This window comes from Colletotrichum costaricense (assembly GCF_030867565.1).
Source record: "Colletotrichum costaricense strain IMI 309622 chromosome Unknown Scaffold_11.1, whole genome shotgun sequence".
Classification (NCBI taxonomy): Eukaryota; Fungi; Ascomycota; class Sordariomycetes; order Glomerellales; family Glomerellaceae; genus Colletotrichum; species Colletotrichum costaricense.
Genome location: NW_026848240.1, coordinates 923,769 through 938,559, shown reverse-complemented (window position 1 = coordinate 938,559; position 14,791 = coordinate 923,769). Strand labels below are relative to the sequence as shown.

The following is a 14,791-nucleotide window of genomic DNA, read 5'->3' as shown; positions in this document are numbered from 1 at the left end:
AATGGACAGTCCTCGGTGAACCGATAGTGGTAAGCCCACGGGTGGGATTGCCGCAGTCCAGAACGTGAAGATTTGCAGCGTTACCGCGCAACGTATGGGCCAAGAATGTGAAGGGAATGTACCGGTTCCAGAAACAATGGATAGGTCTCACCTGGTTAGGAATGCAGAGCGGCTTGCCGGGGAACTATGTCTAGGTACAGAGCAATGAGAGCCGCGTGATGAGATAGGATAAGGTGCTAGGCACTGAGGGATCGCGATCAGTCAAGACAGGTAGGCGTCGGTGGTGGCCGTGTCTTGATGGCAGCAGAGGCTTCTGAGTCTTTGGCCAAGAGCTGATGAAGCGACGATGATGTTGTGGCTGGCAACAGCGGCACTGGCAATGGTCTGAGGACTGCGTTGGGCGACAAGACGCGATGCAGCCGCAAAAAGACCGGCAAGTAAGATAAAGACAAGGTAGGTATGTGTACTGGTTCAACTAGGCGGTCTTGGGTCTCTTTCTGGCAAGCGCAATTGGAGAGAGATGTTGAGATGGGGAGTTTCGACTCATGAGGTTAAGTATGCACGATTAATGCAGCACCCAAACGAAACGACCCTCTTTGGCTGACGCGTGCCTGCCCTTGGCGTGGAGACTCTTCGGCATCCAAGCTGCCGCTTGACAGTCCGAGAAGGGAGGGGAAATCAGCCAATATTGGCAAAAATGACCGGTGCAATTGACAGAGCAACAGGTCACTTGGCCTCGAATACGATGGTATGCACGTATAATTGAGACCCGTTGGGGCAAAAAGAATGTCTTCTATCTCCAGGGACCAAAGCCATGGAGGGGCATATCGTCGTCCCTCTCTTTGCCTTTAGCGAGACACTCGGGCCAGTGACGTAAGAGTAATGGCATCGCTGACTTTTGAGCAGCTGGATCGGGGTGGTAACTGCAACTACAGGCCATTGTTGCGAGAGCAGATGTTGAGCTGAGGTTGACGACAGTGGTCAGAAGATGCCCTTTGCTGACGCATTGGAGACAAGAGGTTGCTTCTTCTCGGTGTAACCAGCTTCTTCTGCCTGTCACCAGGCAATATGATCTTGGAGAAATCCTTGGCGTCATCTTGGCGAATGTCAGTGGCCACACTTGGCTTGCTGCTGTGAACTGGAACATGTGCAGATGAACTGTTCAACTCGATGAAGGTAGCGTCAGGCGAAAGATGGTGTCGGAAGTGTAGTCTGCATCATATAATGGATAGTAATAGTAGTCAATTGAAATCGCAGAGCCAATCGCGGGTATCGAAAGCAAGTCTACTCCCAAGCGCCCCAAGCGCCTATAATGAATCGTATATCAGAAACCAAGAGAATGTTGCTCCCCTTGCACAGTCTCATCTTTTCTTCTCCAGGCTATTAGCCCCAGACCTGCCCAGCTTGTAAACGCGGTACCGATCCTCCACGGCCTCGGCAGCAGCGGTGTCAATAGTCGTAGCATCTGGCCTCATGACCGGCCGACTGTCTCCTCCTTTCTTGATCTTGTAGGCTGTATAACGGTCTTCCGCGGCCGGACTCGGAGCCGGCCTCGTGGCTCGTTGAGGCTGCTGTTCTTGGGTTGAGTGTCCCCTCTTCAGACTGTAGGCACGATATCGGTCCTCCACGACCGACGCAGCCGTAGCCTCAGTCGGTACCGCCGCGATGACTTGGCCAGCATGCGCAATCGGGCGCGATCCGTCTCCTTTCCTCAACTTGTAGGCACGGTATCGATCCTCCACGATAGGTGCAGCTGCAGCCACTGTTGTAGTTGGAACTGCCGTCAAGACCTGGCTGGTCTGTACCATCGGCTGCGATCCATCTGCTTTCTTCAACTTGTATGCACGATACCGGTTCTCCTGCGCAGCCGCCGCCTCGGCAGCCTCAGTCTTGCGCCGCATCTCCTCCTCCTCCTTCTTCCTCTCCTCGCGCCTCCTCTCCCTCTTGCGCTTCCTCTCCTCGCTCTCGGCATCCCTCATCCCTTCCTTCTTACACTTCCGAATCTGCCTCTCGCTAAGCACCCACGGCGGCAGAAGCACCTCATTCCGAAACCGCGTGCGCTTCTCCCACAGCGCTACCTCTTCCTCCGTGGACCGGAGGATCTTGACCTTTTCGATCCTGATCTGCATCTCCTCACGGAACATAGCCAGTCCTCCCTTGATGTCGATGACGGTGCCGACATCTACGTCGACGCAGTCGGCAGGAGGCTGCGGCTGCGGTCGTTTGATGAACCACCCGTTGGTGTCCAGATTGGTAGCGCTTTTGTCGGACGGCGGTGTCTTTGTCGCGACTGTGCATTCAATGCAAGCCCCGCTGCTGTCGTCAACCGTGTAGATGCGCCGGCCCGGGAAGTCGTCCACGGCGACGACGATGCCGACGATTCGTGCCCATTTGATAGGCAAATTCTTGTAGAAGTAGAAGTTCTGGACTGCAGGATGCATCCCTCGTTAGCCTGTGGAGCCACCCACACTGGGCATGTTGGCGGCAATTTTACCTTCATATTCAGGCACGGTCTTCAGGGCGTGTACGTCGGATGCCTGCATGAGGCACCATGTGTTGAAGGTTGGGGAGCGTTGCAGGCAGTACTGCGGATAGAGGCCGCCTATTGATACATCGCTCGTCATGGCATTGTCGGTTGAGTATCACTTTGGCATCCTCAACCAAGACCTGACCGTGAAATGTCGTGATAGTCAGCTGCAGGTTACCTCGGGTGGGAGCGGTCGGCCGTTCTGAGGCTCCGAAAGCGCGTCGCGTTGGAACATGTACGTGATAGTGGGAGATTCCGTTCTTGGGGGAAAAGTAAACTTTCGTGGTTGACCTGGGGATGTTTTAGCGACTGCAGTGCTGAGTGCCCCGCCTTGTGGCGCTACCGTTCAGGACCCCATGCTGATACAAGTGCTACCTCACATTACCTCACCTTAACTAGTGACATGAAGCACCTTGCATCCAAATAGTGCTACCCCCAGAGGAAAGCAGTCGTCATCATCCGCCAAGTTGGAGTTATCGAACATGATCGTGAAGACGTGGAAGGTCTCCAAAACTCAGAAATATCACTTTCATTCATGCGATTGTATCCCATACCAAGATTTCGTATCCTTGCCGGTTTCCCCCAAGCCTTAGACGCCGATCCAGAAATGCCATGTTTTACCGCTTCGATCTTCTTCCCGCTTTAGCAGATTTGCTTTCGTCTGCCTTGGGCTTCTTCAGCCGCGCAGCTGCGGCCTGAAAAGCCTCTTCTGATGGCTCTTCCTCCTCCACGACCCTCTTCTTGCCCTTTTTGGGCTGGCTGGTGGCTCCATATTTGGCAGCGAGATCGTCCAGGAACCCGGCGCGTTTCTGCTGGTTGCCCTTGATGAGCGCAGCCAGATCGGCCTCTCCGCTATCCTTTCCCTTCTTCTTCCCCTTACCCTTCTTGTCGCCAAAGAGTTTGTCGTGGACTCCCAGCTCCTTAGCGTATTCCTCGGCCTCGTTCGCCTCGCCCTTTGCTGCCTTAACGCGAGCCGCTTTTGACAGCTTGCTCTCCTTTGTATACCGCTTGTATGCCTGGACATCTTCGCTGGCAATAGCCTCGTCGATGATCTGGCGGAACCGTTCGTCGTCCTCGAGCACGTCGCTTAGCATGACTGATTCGTAGATCCCGTCCATGTCGCCCTTGGAGTTTTCGTAGGCGATCAAGACGTCGTCCTTCTCCTCGTCGGAGCCCTTGTACTTCTTGGCGAATTTTTCGATGGCTTCTGCAGAGATTGCATCTTGGAATTGCTCGCGGTAATAGTCGGACCAGTTGAAGCCCTCGGAGTCGATAATGGACTCGGATGTAGAGCCGGTTGTGTCATATCGCTTGCGTCGTGCCGGGTCAGAGAGAATGGCGTATGCGAAAGCGATGGCCTGGAACTTTTCCTTCGCCTCATCTCTCTGGTCATCGGAGACCTTGTCTGCGCGAGAAGTAATGTCAGTCATGCCCCACGACGATGGTGGGCTGCTCCCTCTTACCTGGGTGGTTCTTGAGTGCTGCTTTTCGGTAGGCAGACTTGACCTGTTCCGGTGTAGCCTCGCGTTCGAGTCCCAAGATCTCATAAGGGTCGATCTCGGGGGGACTGTCGTCAACAAGCTCGTCGGGAGATGACATTTTGAAGGCTGTGGGGATGTGAATGTTGGGTTGATGATAGACAGAAAGCTCACTCAGAGCTCTGCGACGCGCTCAAGCTCGCGGAGACGCGCCTGCTAAAGTGGTGGGGCGCATGCGTTTAAGCACCGGGTCGATTAGCAGTCCGTGCGTCGAGGAAGTCGGCGAAACGGGGCTTGCGGCACCGATGCGCTGAGCTGAGGCAAGAGCTTCACTCCCTGCCCCTCTGCCCCTCCCACGATGACTGGCTCACTGATGAAAGCTACTTTTTGTAGCTGATCAATCTCATGTGAGAGTCCATTCCAGCTCAATTCGTCTTGCAGTATTGAAACATCTCAAAGCACTCGGGAAATCCTCATAGTCTCACTTATCGCACTGTACTCGAAGTAATCCAGTCAACTTTCGTATATCCTGAAAATGGCATCAGAGGTTGAGGGCATTCAACCAGCACCGATAGCGCCAGGCGACCACGAGGGGTACCTCCAATATGCGCTCTCGCTGGCGAAACAGTCACCACCAAAGCCGACAAATTACAGAGTCGGAGCGGCCCTCGTCAACCCCGCCACCAACACAGTTATCTCGACGGGCTACACCTTGGAGCTGCCAGGCAACACGCACGCCGAGCAGTGCTGCTTCATGAAGCTGGCCCAACAGCACGACGTTACCGAGGAGGAGCTGGGCTCCGTCATCAAGACGCCGCTTGTGCTCTACACGACCATGGAACCGTGCTCGACGAGGCTCAGTGGGAATCTGCCCTGTACCAAGAGGATTCTCCAGCTGCGGTCTTTTATCAAGACCGTGTACGTAGGTGTTCAGGAGCCGGAAAAGTTCGTCAAGGATAATACCGGACGGAGCGCGCTCGAGAGGGCGGGTGTCGATTTCGTGCACATCAAGGGGCTCGAAGGCGATATTCTCAAGGTGGCTACGGCGGGCCATGTCAAGCCTGCCCAATAGCAACGGGTTGAGATCAATGATGCTTTGGTTGCGTGTTTGCTCGATGCTTCCAAATCGCCGGTGGGCTGCCGCCAATGCTGGCGTATGCGGTGGTCCGCTGTCATGCAAGGGTGCGCGCTGTGGGATGACGACAAACTGCCTTTCACAAGTTGTTTTCTAACTGCGTTCACAACGAGGGCGTTTGCGGTGTTGAGAGGAAAATAGGGAGTGGGCATCATTGTAAAATCCAAACAAATTTGAAATGATCCTCCAAGCTGCATACTCTACTTTTTGTGCCTCCTCAACTTGAGGTCGTGTAACGCTCCACGCTTTCGCTCTCTCAATCTCTCGAGTCGTTGGTAGTCGTACTTGGGCACCAACTTACTCATCTACCTAGGCACACTAGGTAAGGTAGCTTGGCACATCCTGATGTAAGGTATGCATGCAGTTAACCTGCGCTGGATCTCCAACGCAGCTAATCGCCCGGTAACCGCTGCCAGGTCCCTTCTCAGCCGGCCCCACCCCAAACGACGGACTGCAATGATGCGCTACTTCGATAGCGATTGCACGATATGCTAGCTTGGAAATCGTGAGCTTCATGTTACTTAAATGCCAGAAATAAAACGCTTTCTTGACTTGATAGCATATGACTCCCGAAGAAAGCAAGGTTAGTGCCATAGCAGAGCGAAAGACTTGATGACATGGACAATCAGCAGCCACAATTCCGCCTTCCCGGTGGTTCTGGTCCGGCCAGCTGCCGATTGCAAATCAAATGGTCGCACCCCTCACTCAAGGTAGGCACTCCGTTTGTTTTTGCTTCCCTGCTGTGCAGATACACACCGCTCCTTTTTGCTTTTTGCGTTGGCTTGACCTCGCCTGCAGTCATGGGCTTGACTGCATCGTCAACGATGTTCAGAACAGCAAAACACCCACGCACTTATCGGTAGGAAAGCGCCAGCAAAGTGAGAAAAGAGCTACATCTACTCCACTAGGGATGTTGTCTTTACATCCTGGGCCGTAAGTTGAAGCGAGGTCGATCTGTACTTGTCGGCTTAGTCATGAGCCGTATACCTGGCAGGCAGTCTATCGACTGGTGTGGGTGTGCTTTTGCAACCATCTTGTGTGTACTTGAAGCTGATCAAACGCATTCAACCAATCGGGAGAGCCCCTGGATATCCTGGGTTTGTGCATGCACCGGTAGTATGCCAGGGCGTTGGCTGAGCCACATGGGGAGCAATGGGAGAAAGACAGCTGGTTGCGGGCTTCAAGCAGACGTTGGTGCTTGGGCAAAGGAGGCCATCCTCCCCCGCCGTTTTTACACTTTGATGTTGCGTCGCACAGAGTACTTCTACCACAGTAGTTCAAGTTCTTTGATAGGGTGATAGACACCGATAATAGGTCCCAATGACGGTTTCCAACGATTGCATTACGTCCCTGTGCAAACTGTCAGCTTGGGCATCGTCAGTTTGGCTTGCCTTGGACAAATCATCCATATTTATCTGCAGGTGCTCTCACAACAGTGGGAAGCTACGAAACTGCCTGCCACCCTGACGTGCCTTCACCTTAAGCTTAAGTAGGTAGTAGCTCCTCCGAAGCTACCCCGAACTTCCAAGTACCGTCGTGAAGGAGCAGGAAGGACCCTTTTTGACTTTCTCTGGTGCAGTGCCCCACTTCAGACACACAAGGATACCCGCCGCCTCCCTACCGGGACTGAGATCCACTACCTACCTACATACTTTCACCCATCCCATCTCCCATCTTTCACGCTGGACTAACGCAACACCTCCAACCCAAGATCATCAGCTGAGTAGCTTTTTGTTACCTTGGTTCGTTTGTTGTACCTTTGACGGCCTCCCGCGTCGGTTGCCCTTGGTACTTTCATCATTTGTCACCCATTGTTCTTTTTGCTTTAATTCGCCATTGGCCAAATCATTGCACTTTTCCGTTTGGCATGCCACTTGCTGGCCGACGTCAAGTGTGCCTTCTCCCCTGAAAGCATACTTGACCTGGGCTCTTTCATGCTTACACGTTGACGACGCAGGGCACATAAATAAGCCAAGGAATATCTGAATACAGTCTCGTTCAGTAAGTAGCGCTCCCACAGTTCGTGTTGCCGAGCACTGGAATCTCAATTGAACTTGTGACTGATTTGTTATGTAGCCTCAGCTTTACTGAACACCCCTTCACTTATTCAATGGCTGACTCTGGACGTGGTGGCCAGGGCGGTGGCCGTGGTGGCCGGGGAGGAGATCGTGGGGGCCGTGGTGGAGATCGTGGAGGCCGTGGTGGAGGAGGGCGCGGAGGCGGTGACTTCCAATCCCGAGGAGGCGGCGATGGCGGCGGCTTCCGAGGTGACCGAGACGGCGGACGTGGCAGCTTTAGAGGAGACCGCGGCGGCCGTGGTGGCGGTCCTGGAGGTGATCGTGGTGGCCGTGGTGGTGGCTTCCGAGGTGACCGGGGTGGCGGTGGCTTCAGAGGTGACCGGGGAGGACGAGGCGGCTTTGACCGCGGCGGACGAGGTGGTGGTGGACGAGGTGGTTACGGCGGCTTCAGAGACCCATTCGAGAATGAGTCTCAATTCTTCGGGTAGGTTCAAGATCACAGCCATCGCTAAAGCTCGACTAACTCTCAGCAGTCAGAACAAGCCAATTCCCCAACCCGATCGCGGCACAATCGAGCTCGAGAATCGCATCATCAAGGCTCACCAGTCTCAGGACGCCCAACTTTTCAAGAAGATGAGCTCGATGACGCTCACTGATGCGAACTCGGCCGCACTCATGCCCCGTCGCCCTGCCTACGGCACCAAAGGCAAAAAGGTCATCCTGTGGGCCAACTACTTCCACCTCACCGTCAACCCTGACGCCGTTTGGCGGTACAACCTTGAAGTCCGCAAGGGCGAAACTAAGGAGAAGGAGTCTACACCTAAGGGCAAGGGCAAGGGCAAGGAGAAGGCCCAGCCTGGAGGTGGTGGCAGCAGTAGCGGCGGCGGCGGCAGCGATGGCCCTCCATCTTCCATCCCGGCTCGCAAGTTGAAGATCATTCTTCAAGCTGCTCTCGAAGAGTTGAAGAACCTTGAGCCAAACGCCATTCTCGCCACCGAGTTCAAAAGCCAGCTCATCTCTCTGAAGAAGCTCAAGCTGGCCGTCAACCCCATCAAGGTTATCCTCAGGCAGGAGAATTCCGACAGGTCAGAGAGCTACCTGGTTAAGATCGTTGGCGAAACAGCAGCTCCATTGAAGGAGATGAAGGAGTATCTTCAGACCATGATTGACAAGAGCGACCCGGACGAAGCCAACTTCCCTAGATTTGCAGCCTCTGTCGACGCTCTAGGCGTCATTCTCGGCTACACTGCCCGTAAGAACGACCAGGTCACTGCTATTGGCAAGGGCCGGTTCTTTCCTTGGGGTCAAGGATCTACCAGTCACCAGCTTGGCCAACAGGATCCTCTCACGGCTATTAGAGGATACTTCCAAAGCGTGAAACTGGGCACAGGGTCAATGCTCTTGAACGTCAACGTCACCCATGGTGTCTTCAAGATGCCCGTCAGTATTCGCGACCTTTGCCTTTGGTCTCAGGTCGATGTCTTCCAAAGGAGCCCTGCAGATGCCACACGGAACATCACCAGACTTCGCGCCTTGTCCAAGTTTCTGGCTCGCACTCGTGTCGAGATCAAGTTCAAGGATGCAAAGGGACAAGAGATCACCCGTAAGAAGACGGTTCTCGGCCTTGCATACAGGGGAGACCTCAGGAGCAACGATGCTAGAATTGCGGATCCATGGCACTACGGTGGCCCTCGCCAGGTGTCCTTCAGGATGGAGCCAGCAGACGGACAAAGGACGGTGATGAACAACAGACCGCCAGGCATGTACACCGTCGAGCAATATTGGACCTGGAAGTACGGCACAGCTCCCGATCTCACCTTGCCTCTCGTCAACCTTGGAACCCGCGAAAAGCCGACATTCTTCCCAGCTGAGCAGTGCACCATCATTGCCGGCCAAGCTGTTCGCGCAAAGCTCAACGGCCAGGAGACGACCGAGATGCTCAACTTTGCTTGTCGATCCCCCTTTAGCAACGCCATCTCCCTCACTTTCGACAGCTGCAAAGCTTTGGGCCTCGACAGCGAGGTTGTCAAGGACTTTGGCCTCAAGGTCGACAAGAATCTCTTGACCGTCCACGGTCGCGAGTTAATCGCGCCTAATCTTTCGTATGCGAACAAGAGCATCACCGCTTCAAAAGGCTCATGGAACATGATCAATGCCAAGTTTGCCAAGGCGGGACCCAATATCAGTAGCTGGACATGGGTGCGTATCAAGGACCGATACTCAAGGAGCTCGAAAAGTGAAGTGGAACGAGTCGTCGGCGCCTTTGCTCAAGAGCTTAGGACCAACGGCATGAGCCTTTCGGCTCCTATTGAACTTCCAGATCACGAAGTAGCCGACAGCGCCGGCGCAATCGCTGATCGTTTCAAGAAGCTGGACGAGTACTTCAAGTTCAAAAAGCACAATGCCAAGGGTCTCTTCTTGCTCATCGTCCTTCCCAGACAGGATACTGGATTGTACAGCACCGTCAAGAAGCTCGCAGATACGGTGTATGGCTTCCACTCTGTGTGCGTTGTGGAGAAAACCTTCATGAAGGACAACAAGCAGACCTATGCCAACGTCGGCCTCAAATGGAACCTGAAGAATGGTGGTGTCAACCACATCGTCAAGGATCCTATTGACATTGTCAACCAGGGGAAGACAATGATCGTTGGCTACGACGTCACTCACCCGACCAACATGCCAAATGACAAGAATTCGGCACCCAGTCTGGTCGGCTTGGTCGCCAGCGTTGATAAGGACATGGGTCAATGGCCGGGCGTCGCTTGGGAACAGGACAGTCGTCAGGAAATGCTTGGTAACGAGCTGGTCACCCATTTCAAGCGTCGCCTCGAGCTCTGGAGAGCGCACAACAAGGGCAACCTTCCGGAATACATCGTCATCTACCGTGATGGCGTGTCTGAGGGTCAGTTCACGCAAGTCCTCGATATTGAGCTGCCCATGATCCGTCAAGCGTGTACCGCGATGTACGGTAACCGCAGGCCCAAGATCTCGATCATCGTCTCTGTCAAGCGCCACCAGACTCGATTCTATCCGACCTCGGAAGCTGACATGGATCCCAAGTCGCGCAACATCAAGAACGGCACGGTTGTCGATCGTGGAATCACTCAAGCGCGTTACTGGGATTTCTTCCTTACAGCTCACACTGCCTTGAAGGGCACCGCCCGCCCGGCTCACTACACGGTGCTCTTGGACGAGATTTTCCGCGATAAGTATGGTGTCGGCGACAGAGCGGCGGATAACCTGGAGAAGCTCACCCACGACCTCTGCTACTCGTTTGGCCGAGCTACCAAGGCCGTCAGCATCTGCCCCCCAGCCTATTACGCAGACATTGTGTGCGAGAGAGCTCGTGTCCACCGGCCTGAGCACTTTGATGCGTCGGAAGCGTCGGAGACTGGCAGTACCGTTGGTGGCCCGTCGACTTTGAGCGTCAGCGTGCATGAGAACTTGAAGGACACAATGTACTACATATGAGGTTGTTTGTGTGTCGGCGTACCGGAAGCGATTGCATCAGACAGCGGGCAAAATGGAGAGCAGGGCTTGTTGACAGGATGGGAAACAGACGCTCTGCAGCAGGCGTGCTTAGAATAGACTTCCGAGATCAATCGCAGCGGGTATTCACGTAGAAGATATCTCCCTCGTGGAAACAGGTCCTTCTTGCGTGACCAGTGCTTTCCGGCTCAATTGAGCCGAGTTGCTGTTCTTGTTCCGACTAGTCGCCCGATGGCGTTCGGGTCCGGAGCGGCCTCGAGTAAGACGGGGAATCGGCGTGCTGTGCTATTGGCTTCATGTTGACGTCAGTGGGGATCTGGTGAGGGGCAGCTCTCTCGTGGCGGGGTAAGCTATTTGCTCAGACAAGGAGCTGCGACAAGACAGACGGAGCCCAGCTCGACAGTGACAAATCGTCATGCACTTTTTTTCCAACTGTTATATCCGAAAAGGCTCCATCTGATGCAGCTTCGATCCCCGAAATAATTGTCAAGACTCCCCCCCGCTCCCAAACTTCCTGAAAGCAACCATTGCATGAACCAACCTTGTTGCTTCTATGAACGCCCTCCGAGCCTTGCAGAGAATTAAGCTTATACAGAACACACTTTCCACGAAACCTATCGGTGAGTCTTGTATAATGGCTTGGCGCTCATGGGCTCCCAATCTCTTCTGCCTCATCGCCGAGATGCAGTGTAACTGATTGCGGTTTGTGTCTTTAGGACGAATCAGTCAATTCGCGACCATGGCTGCCACGACGGATGTCAAGAACTACAAGTTCAACCACTCGAGTAAGTTGGTTGATAACCGATTCAGGAATATTTGCTGATAAATCTCAGTGATCCGAGTGAAGGACCCCAAAGCTTCGGGTATGCACCAAACATCACCACTCATCTTCCAGCACCCCTATTGACACCCCGGCTTCACAGTAAAGTTCTACGAGACCCTCGGTATGAAGGTCATCAAGCAGATCCAGCAGCCCGAGGCCAAGTTCGACCTCTACTTTTTGGCTTACGACTCGCCCAACGCGCGGTCCGCCGGCAACGGCACGTTCGACCGTGAGGGCATCATCGAGCTGACGCACAACTACGGTACCGAGAATGATCCCGAGTACAAGATCAACAACGGCAACACGGAGCCGCACCGCGGGTTCGGACACACGTGCATCAGCGTCGACAACATCCAGGCGGCGTGCCAGCGCCTCGAGGACGCCGGATACACGTTCAAGAAGAAGCTGACGGACGGCAAGATGCGGCACATCGCGTTCGTGTTGGATCCCGATCAGTACTGGGTTGAGATTATCAGCCAGAAGCCGATTGAGCAGACGGAGAGTATCACCACTACGGATGTGACCACCTACAGAATGGTGAGACTACCTGTCTTTATTTTGGGCCCTCTTTGACGTAGGAACCGCTAACAAATATCCTCTGTGGACGTAGAACCACACGATGCTCCGTGTCAAGGACTACGAAAAGTCGCTCAAGTTCTACCAGGATGTCCTGGGCATGACGCTGATCCGCAAGAACGAGGCCAGCGACTTCACCCTCTTCTTCCTGGCCTACGGCGACCTCAAAGAGGGCGAGATTCAGGCGCAGCGCGAGGGCATCCTCGAGCTGACCTGGAACCACGGCACCGAGAAGGACGAGAGCTTCAGCTACCACAACGGCAACGACCAGCCCCAGGGTTTCGGTCACATTTGTGAGTTTTCTTTTACTGCATCTAACTGAGTGAGGTCAAAGGATACTAACAAGAGGATAGGCGTCACGGTTGACAACATTGACGCCGCGTGCGCGCGTTTCGAGGAGTTGAAGTGCAACTGGAAGAAGCGCCTCACTGACGGCCGCATGAAGAATGTTGCTTTCTTGTTGGATCCTGATAACTACTGGGTCGAGGTTGTTCAGAATGAGAAGTTTGCCGGCAAGGCCAACTTTTAAGCGCTCATTTTGGGAGATCACTTTCAGGAACAGGAACATTATGAGTGGCATGATATGAGATGAGGCGAGGGCATTGTGGAACGGCGTTTGGTGAGAGGCGGCAGTTGGGCGGGTTGAGTGAAATGAGTATGAGGCGTCTTAAAAGTTGGTGGAGTTGCCCCAGGAGTCTTCGAGCTCATCTCAGGCGGGTGTTTGGTGAGGTGTCGATAGGAGCCTCAAGTATGGCATGTGAGGCTTTCTTCAGAAAAGAAAATCAAATCATTTAATCGTAACATTGCAGATGTCTAAAGCTCCACGATCTGATTCCAAACTGCATGAGTGGCTGATGCTGATGTGAGGATTCCAAAAGTTGACCCGGTGGATCCTCGGATAACGGGCGCGTCGTGGAATCCTTTGCCGTGATTCCATCATGATTCCACGCTGTGGCGCTTGCAGTGCCGCTGTGGCGGGAGCTCCAAAGCGAGCCCGGACCCCGGGGACCCTCGCACTGCAGAACCACACCCCGCCAAAAGTCGTTGACGCAACAGGTCGCCCTCAGCTTCTCACTGGCCACAGCTACAAATCATTGGACAACCCGAGCTCCGATTTGTCACTCTTGCCCTCCACTGCCTCACTTCTCACCCCTCGTCCTGTAACATCTTCAGACGACGTTCTTATATAAACCTCCCTCCAACCTCAACCTTCAACTACCAAGTGATCAGAACAACCTCAAACTCACCGACTCATAAGACTGGTGAGACATACTGTACCTCGCGATCTAGAAGAGAATTGCCCGCCAAATGCGATTCTCACCCTTCCTCTCAACCCTCGTCTACACCTTTTCCAACTTTTCCCGCGTCCGCGCCGCGCAGTCCCTGGGCACCCAGGCGCCCCTCGCAGCGAACCGACAGCTCCGCGCTTCCATGCCCTCGATCCCGTTCCTGGGCGCCCTGTTTGGATCTTCCGCTTCGCAGCAGGATAAGATGTCGTACCCCGATAAGAGGTCTGATGATGAGTGGCGGGCTGTTTTGAACAAGGGTATGTATGCCCCATTCTCACTTCATCTCATGTGCCGCGTCTCTCGTATAAAAACCCGGGCTTTCATGAGACGAGCAGTGCCTATAGCCCGCGAAGGATATGTCATGGATGAGGCTAACATCTCATCAGAGCAATTCCGCATCCTCCGAGAAAAGGGCACCGAACCCCCCGGTTCCGGCAAATTCGACAAGCACTACCCTTCCGAGGGCGTCTACGCCTGCGCCGGCTGCGAGGCGCCCCTCTACAAGGCCACGCACAAGTTCAAGTCGGGCTGCGGCTGGCCGGCCTACTTTGACTCGTTGCCGGGCGCCGTCGTCCGCCACGAGGACCGCATGTTCGGCATGACGCGCACCGAGATTGTGTGCGCCAACTGCGGCGGGCACCTGGGTCACGTCTTCAAGGGGGAAGGGTTTGACACCCCGACGGACGAGAGGCACTGTGTTAACAGCGTCAGTTTGACGTTTGCGCCGGAGGAGAAGAAGGGTGGGGAGGGGACTGCTGAGGGTGCGAAGGGGGAGAGTAAGGTTTAATGGTTTGTGATGTTTGGGGGAATGGCGTTTTGAAGAGGTGTTGGTGGGTGTAGATGATAGTCTGAGTATTGCTCTCAGGGTGAGAGAAGAGGTCCACGTATGATGTTGAACTATCCGCTGAATGGACCCAGTGTATCAACAGACGTTGCGTAGGAGATCCAAGCCTCAATGTGAGATACCTTATGTAAATTTGCCTTCTTGGCTGTGCGAGGCGGGCCTCGCATCTCCGATATGCCTTTAGTCCGTAGGCTCCATGCAACCTAGACGAAATGGTTCGCCCGTCACGAACCGTTTGTGTACGAACTCCTTCTACGTCTCGAGACTGGCTGGTATAAGAATGATTATCTCCCGCAACTAGACATGCCGAGGACGATGTGCAGTAGCTTAGCTGAGGTTGCTTTTGGTTCAGCTGTTCGGAAGAGAAAAGTCGGCATAGTCTCGAACTTTTGAGTGAGCTGAACCCCATTTATTCTCATTGGCTCTTGGAAAATCTGCGTGGCACTAACCATGGCCTCGGAAAACAGTGCTTCTCCATGCATAACATTCACGAGCGTCCAGCCTGCAGTATGTTGCACCCGTTTACCTACCGTGCCTATCAGTTGTGGCTTCATCTGGTTGGCGCTGATGGCGAGCCATACACCAACAGAGTGAGGCTTGGAAGACCTCGAC

General features: G+C 54.2%; 6 protein-coding genes across 6 annotated transcripts; 4 read left to right on the top strand and 2 right to left on the bottom strand.

Annotated features, from left to right (window-relative positions):
* Positions 1 to 1,361: 1,361 nt before the first annotated feature.
* CCOS01_10670 (OB-fold nucleic acid binding domain-containing protein) lies at positions 1,362 to 2,624 on the bottom strand (the record flags this gene model as incomplete). Its single annotated transcript, XM_060458824.1, has 2 exons — positions 1,362 to 2,428; positions 2,495 to 2,624. The coding sequence occupies 2 exons, from the start codon at positions 2,622 to 2,624 to the stop codon at positions 1,362 to 1,364; spliced, it is 1,197 nt and encodes a 398-aa protein (XP_060310626.1).
* A 520-nt stretch (positions 2,625 to 3,144) lies between these two features.
* Positions 3,145 to 4,126, bottom strand: CCOS01_10669 (DnaJ domain-containing protein; the record flags this gene model as incomplete). Its single annotated transcript, XM_060458823.1, has 2 exons — positions 3,145 to 3,932; positions 3,991 to 4,126. The coding sequence occupies 2 exons, from the start codon at positions 4,124 to 4,126 to the stop codon at positions 3,145 to 3,147; spliced, it is 924 nt and encodes a 307-aa protein (XP_060310625.1).
* Positions 4,127 to 4,540: 414 nt separating this feature from the next.
* Positions 4,541 to 5,077, top strand: CCOS01_10668 (cytidine and deoxycytidylate deaminase zinc-binding region; the record flags this gene model as incomplete). The annotated part of the gene is made up of 1 exon (XM_060458822.1): positions 4,541 to 5,077. The coding sequence occupies one exon, from the start codon at positions 4,541 to 4,543 to the stop codon at positions 5,075 to 5,077; it is 537 nt and encodes a 178-aa protein (XP_060310624.1).
* Positions 5,078 to 7,250: 2,173 nt separating this feature from the next.
* Positions 7,251 to 10,629, top strand: CCOS01_10667 (piwi domain-containing protein; the record flags this gene model as incomplete). The annotated part of the gene is made up of 2 exons (XM_060458821.1): positions 7,251 to 7,642; positions 7,692 to 10,629. The coding sequence occupies 2 exons, from the start codon at positions 7,251 to 7,253 to the stop codon at positions 10,627 to 10,629; spliced, it is 3,330 nt and encodes a 1,109-aa protein (XP_060310623.1).
* A 757-nt stretch (positions 10,630 to 11,386) lies between these two features.
* On the top strand, positions 11,387 to 12,575 carry CCOS01_10666 (lactoylglutathione lyase; the record flags this gene model as incomplete). The annotated part of the gene is made up of 5 exons (XM_060458820.1): positions 11,387 to 11,432; positions 11,481 to 11,510; positions 11,571 to 12,007; positions 12,081 to 12,339; positions 12,400 to 12,575. The coding sequence occupies 5 exons, from the start codon at positions 11,387 to 11,389 to the stop codon at positions 12,573 to 12,575; spliced, it is 948 nt and encodes a 315-aa protein (XP_060310622.1).
* Positions 12,576 to 13,354: 779 nt separating this feature from the next.
* Positions 13,355 to 14,122, top strand: CCOS01_10665 (SelR domain-containing protein; the record flags this gene model as incomplete). The annotated part of the gene is made up of 2 exons (XM_060458819.1): positions 13,355 to 13,592; positions 13,671 to 14,122. The coding sequence occupies 2 exons, from the start codon at positions 13,355 to 13,357 to the stop codon at positions 14,120 to 14,122; spliced, it is 690 nt and encodes a 229-aa protein (XP_060310621.1).
* Positions 14,123 to 14,791: the final 669 nt, after the last annotated feature.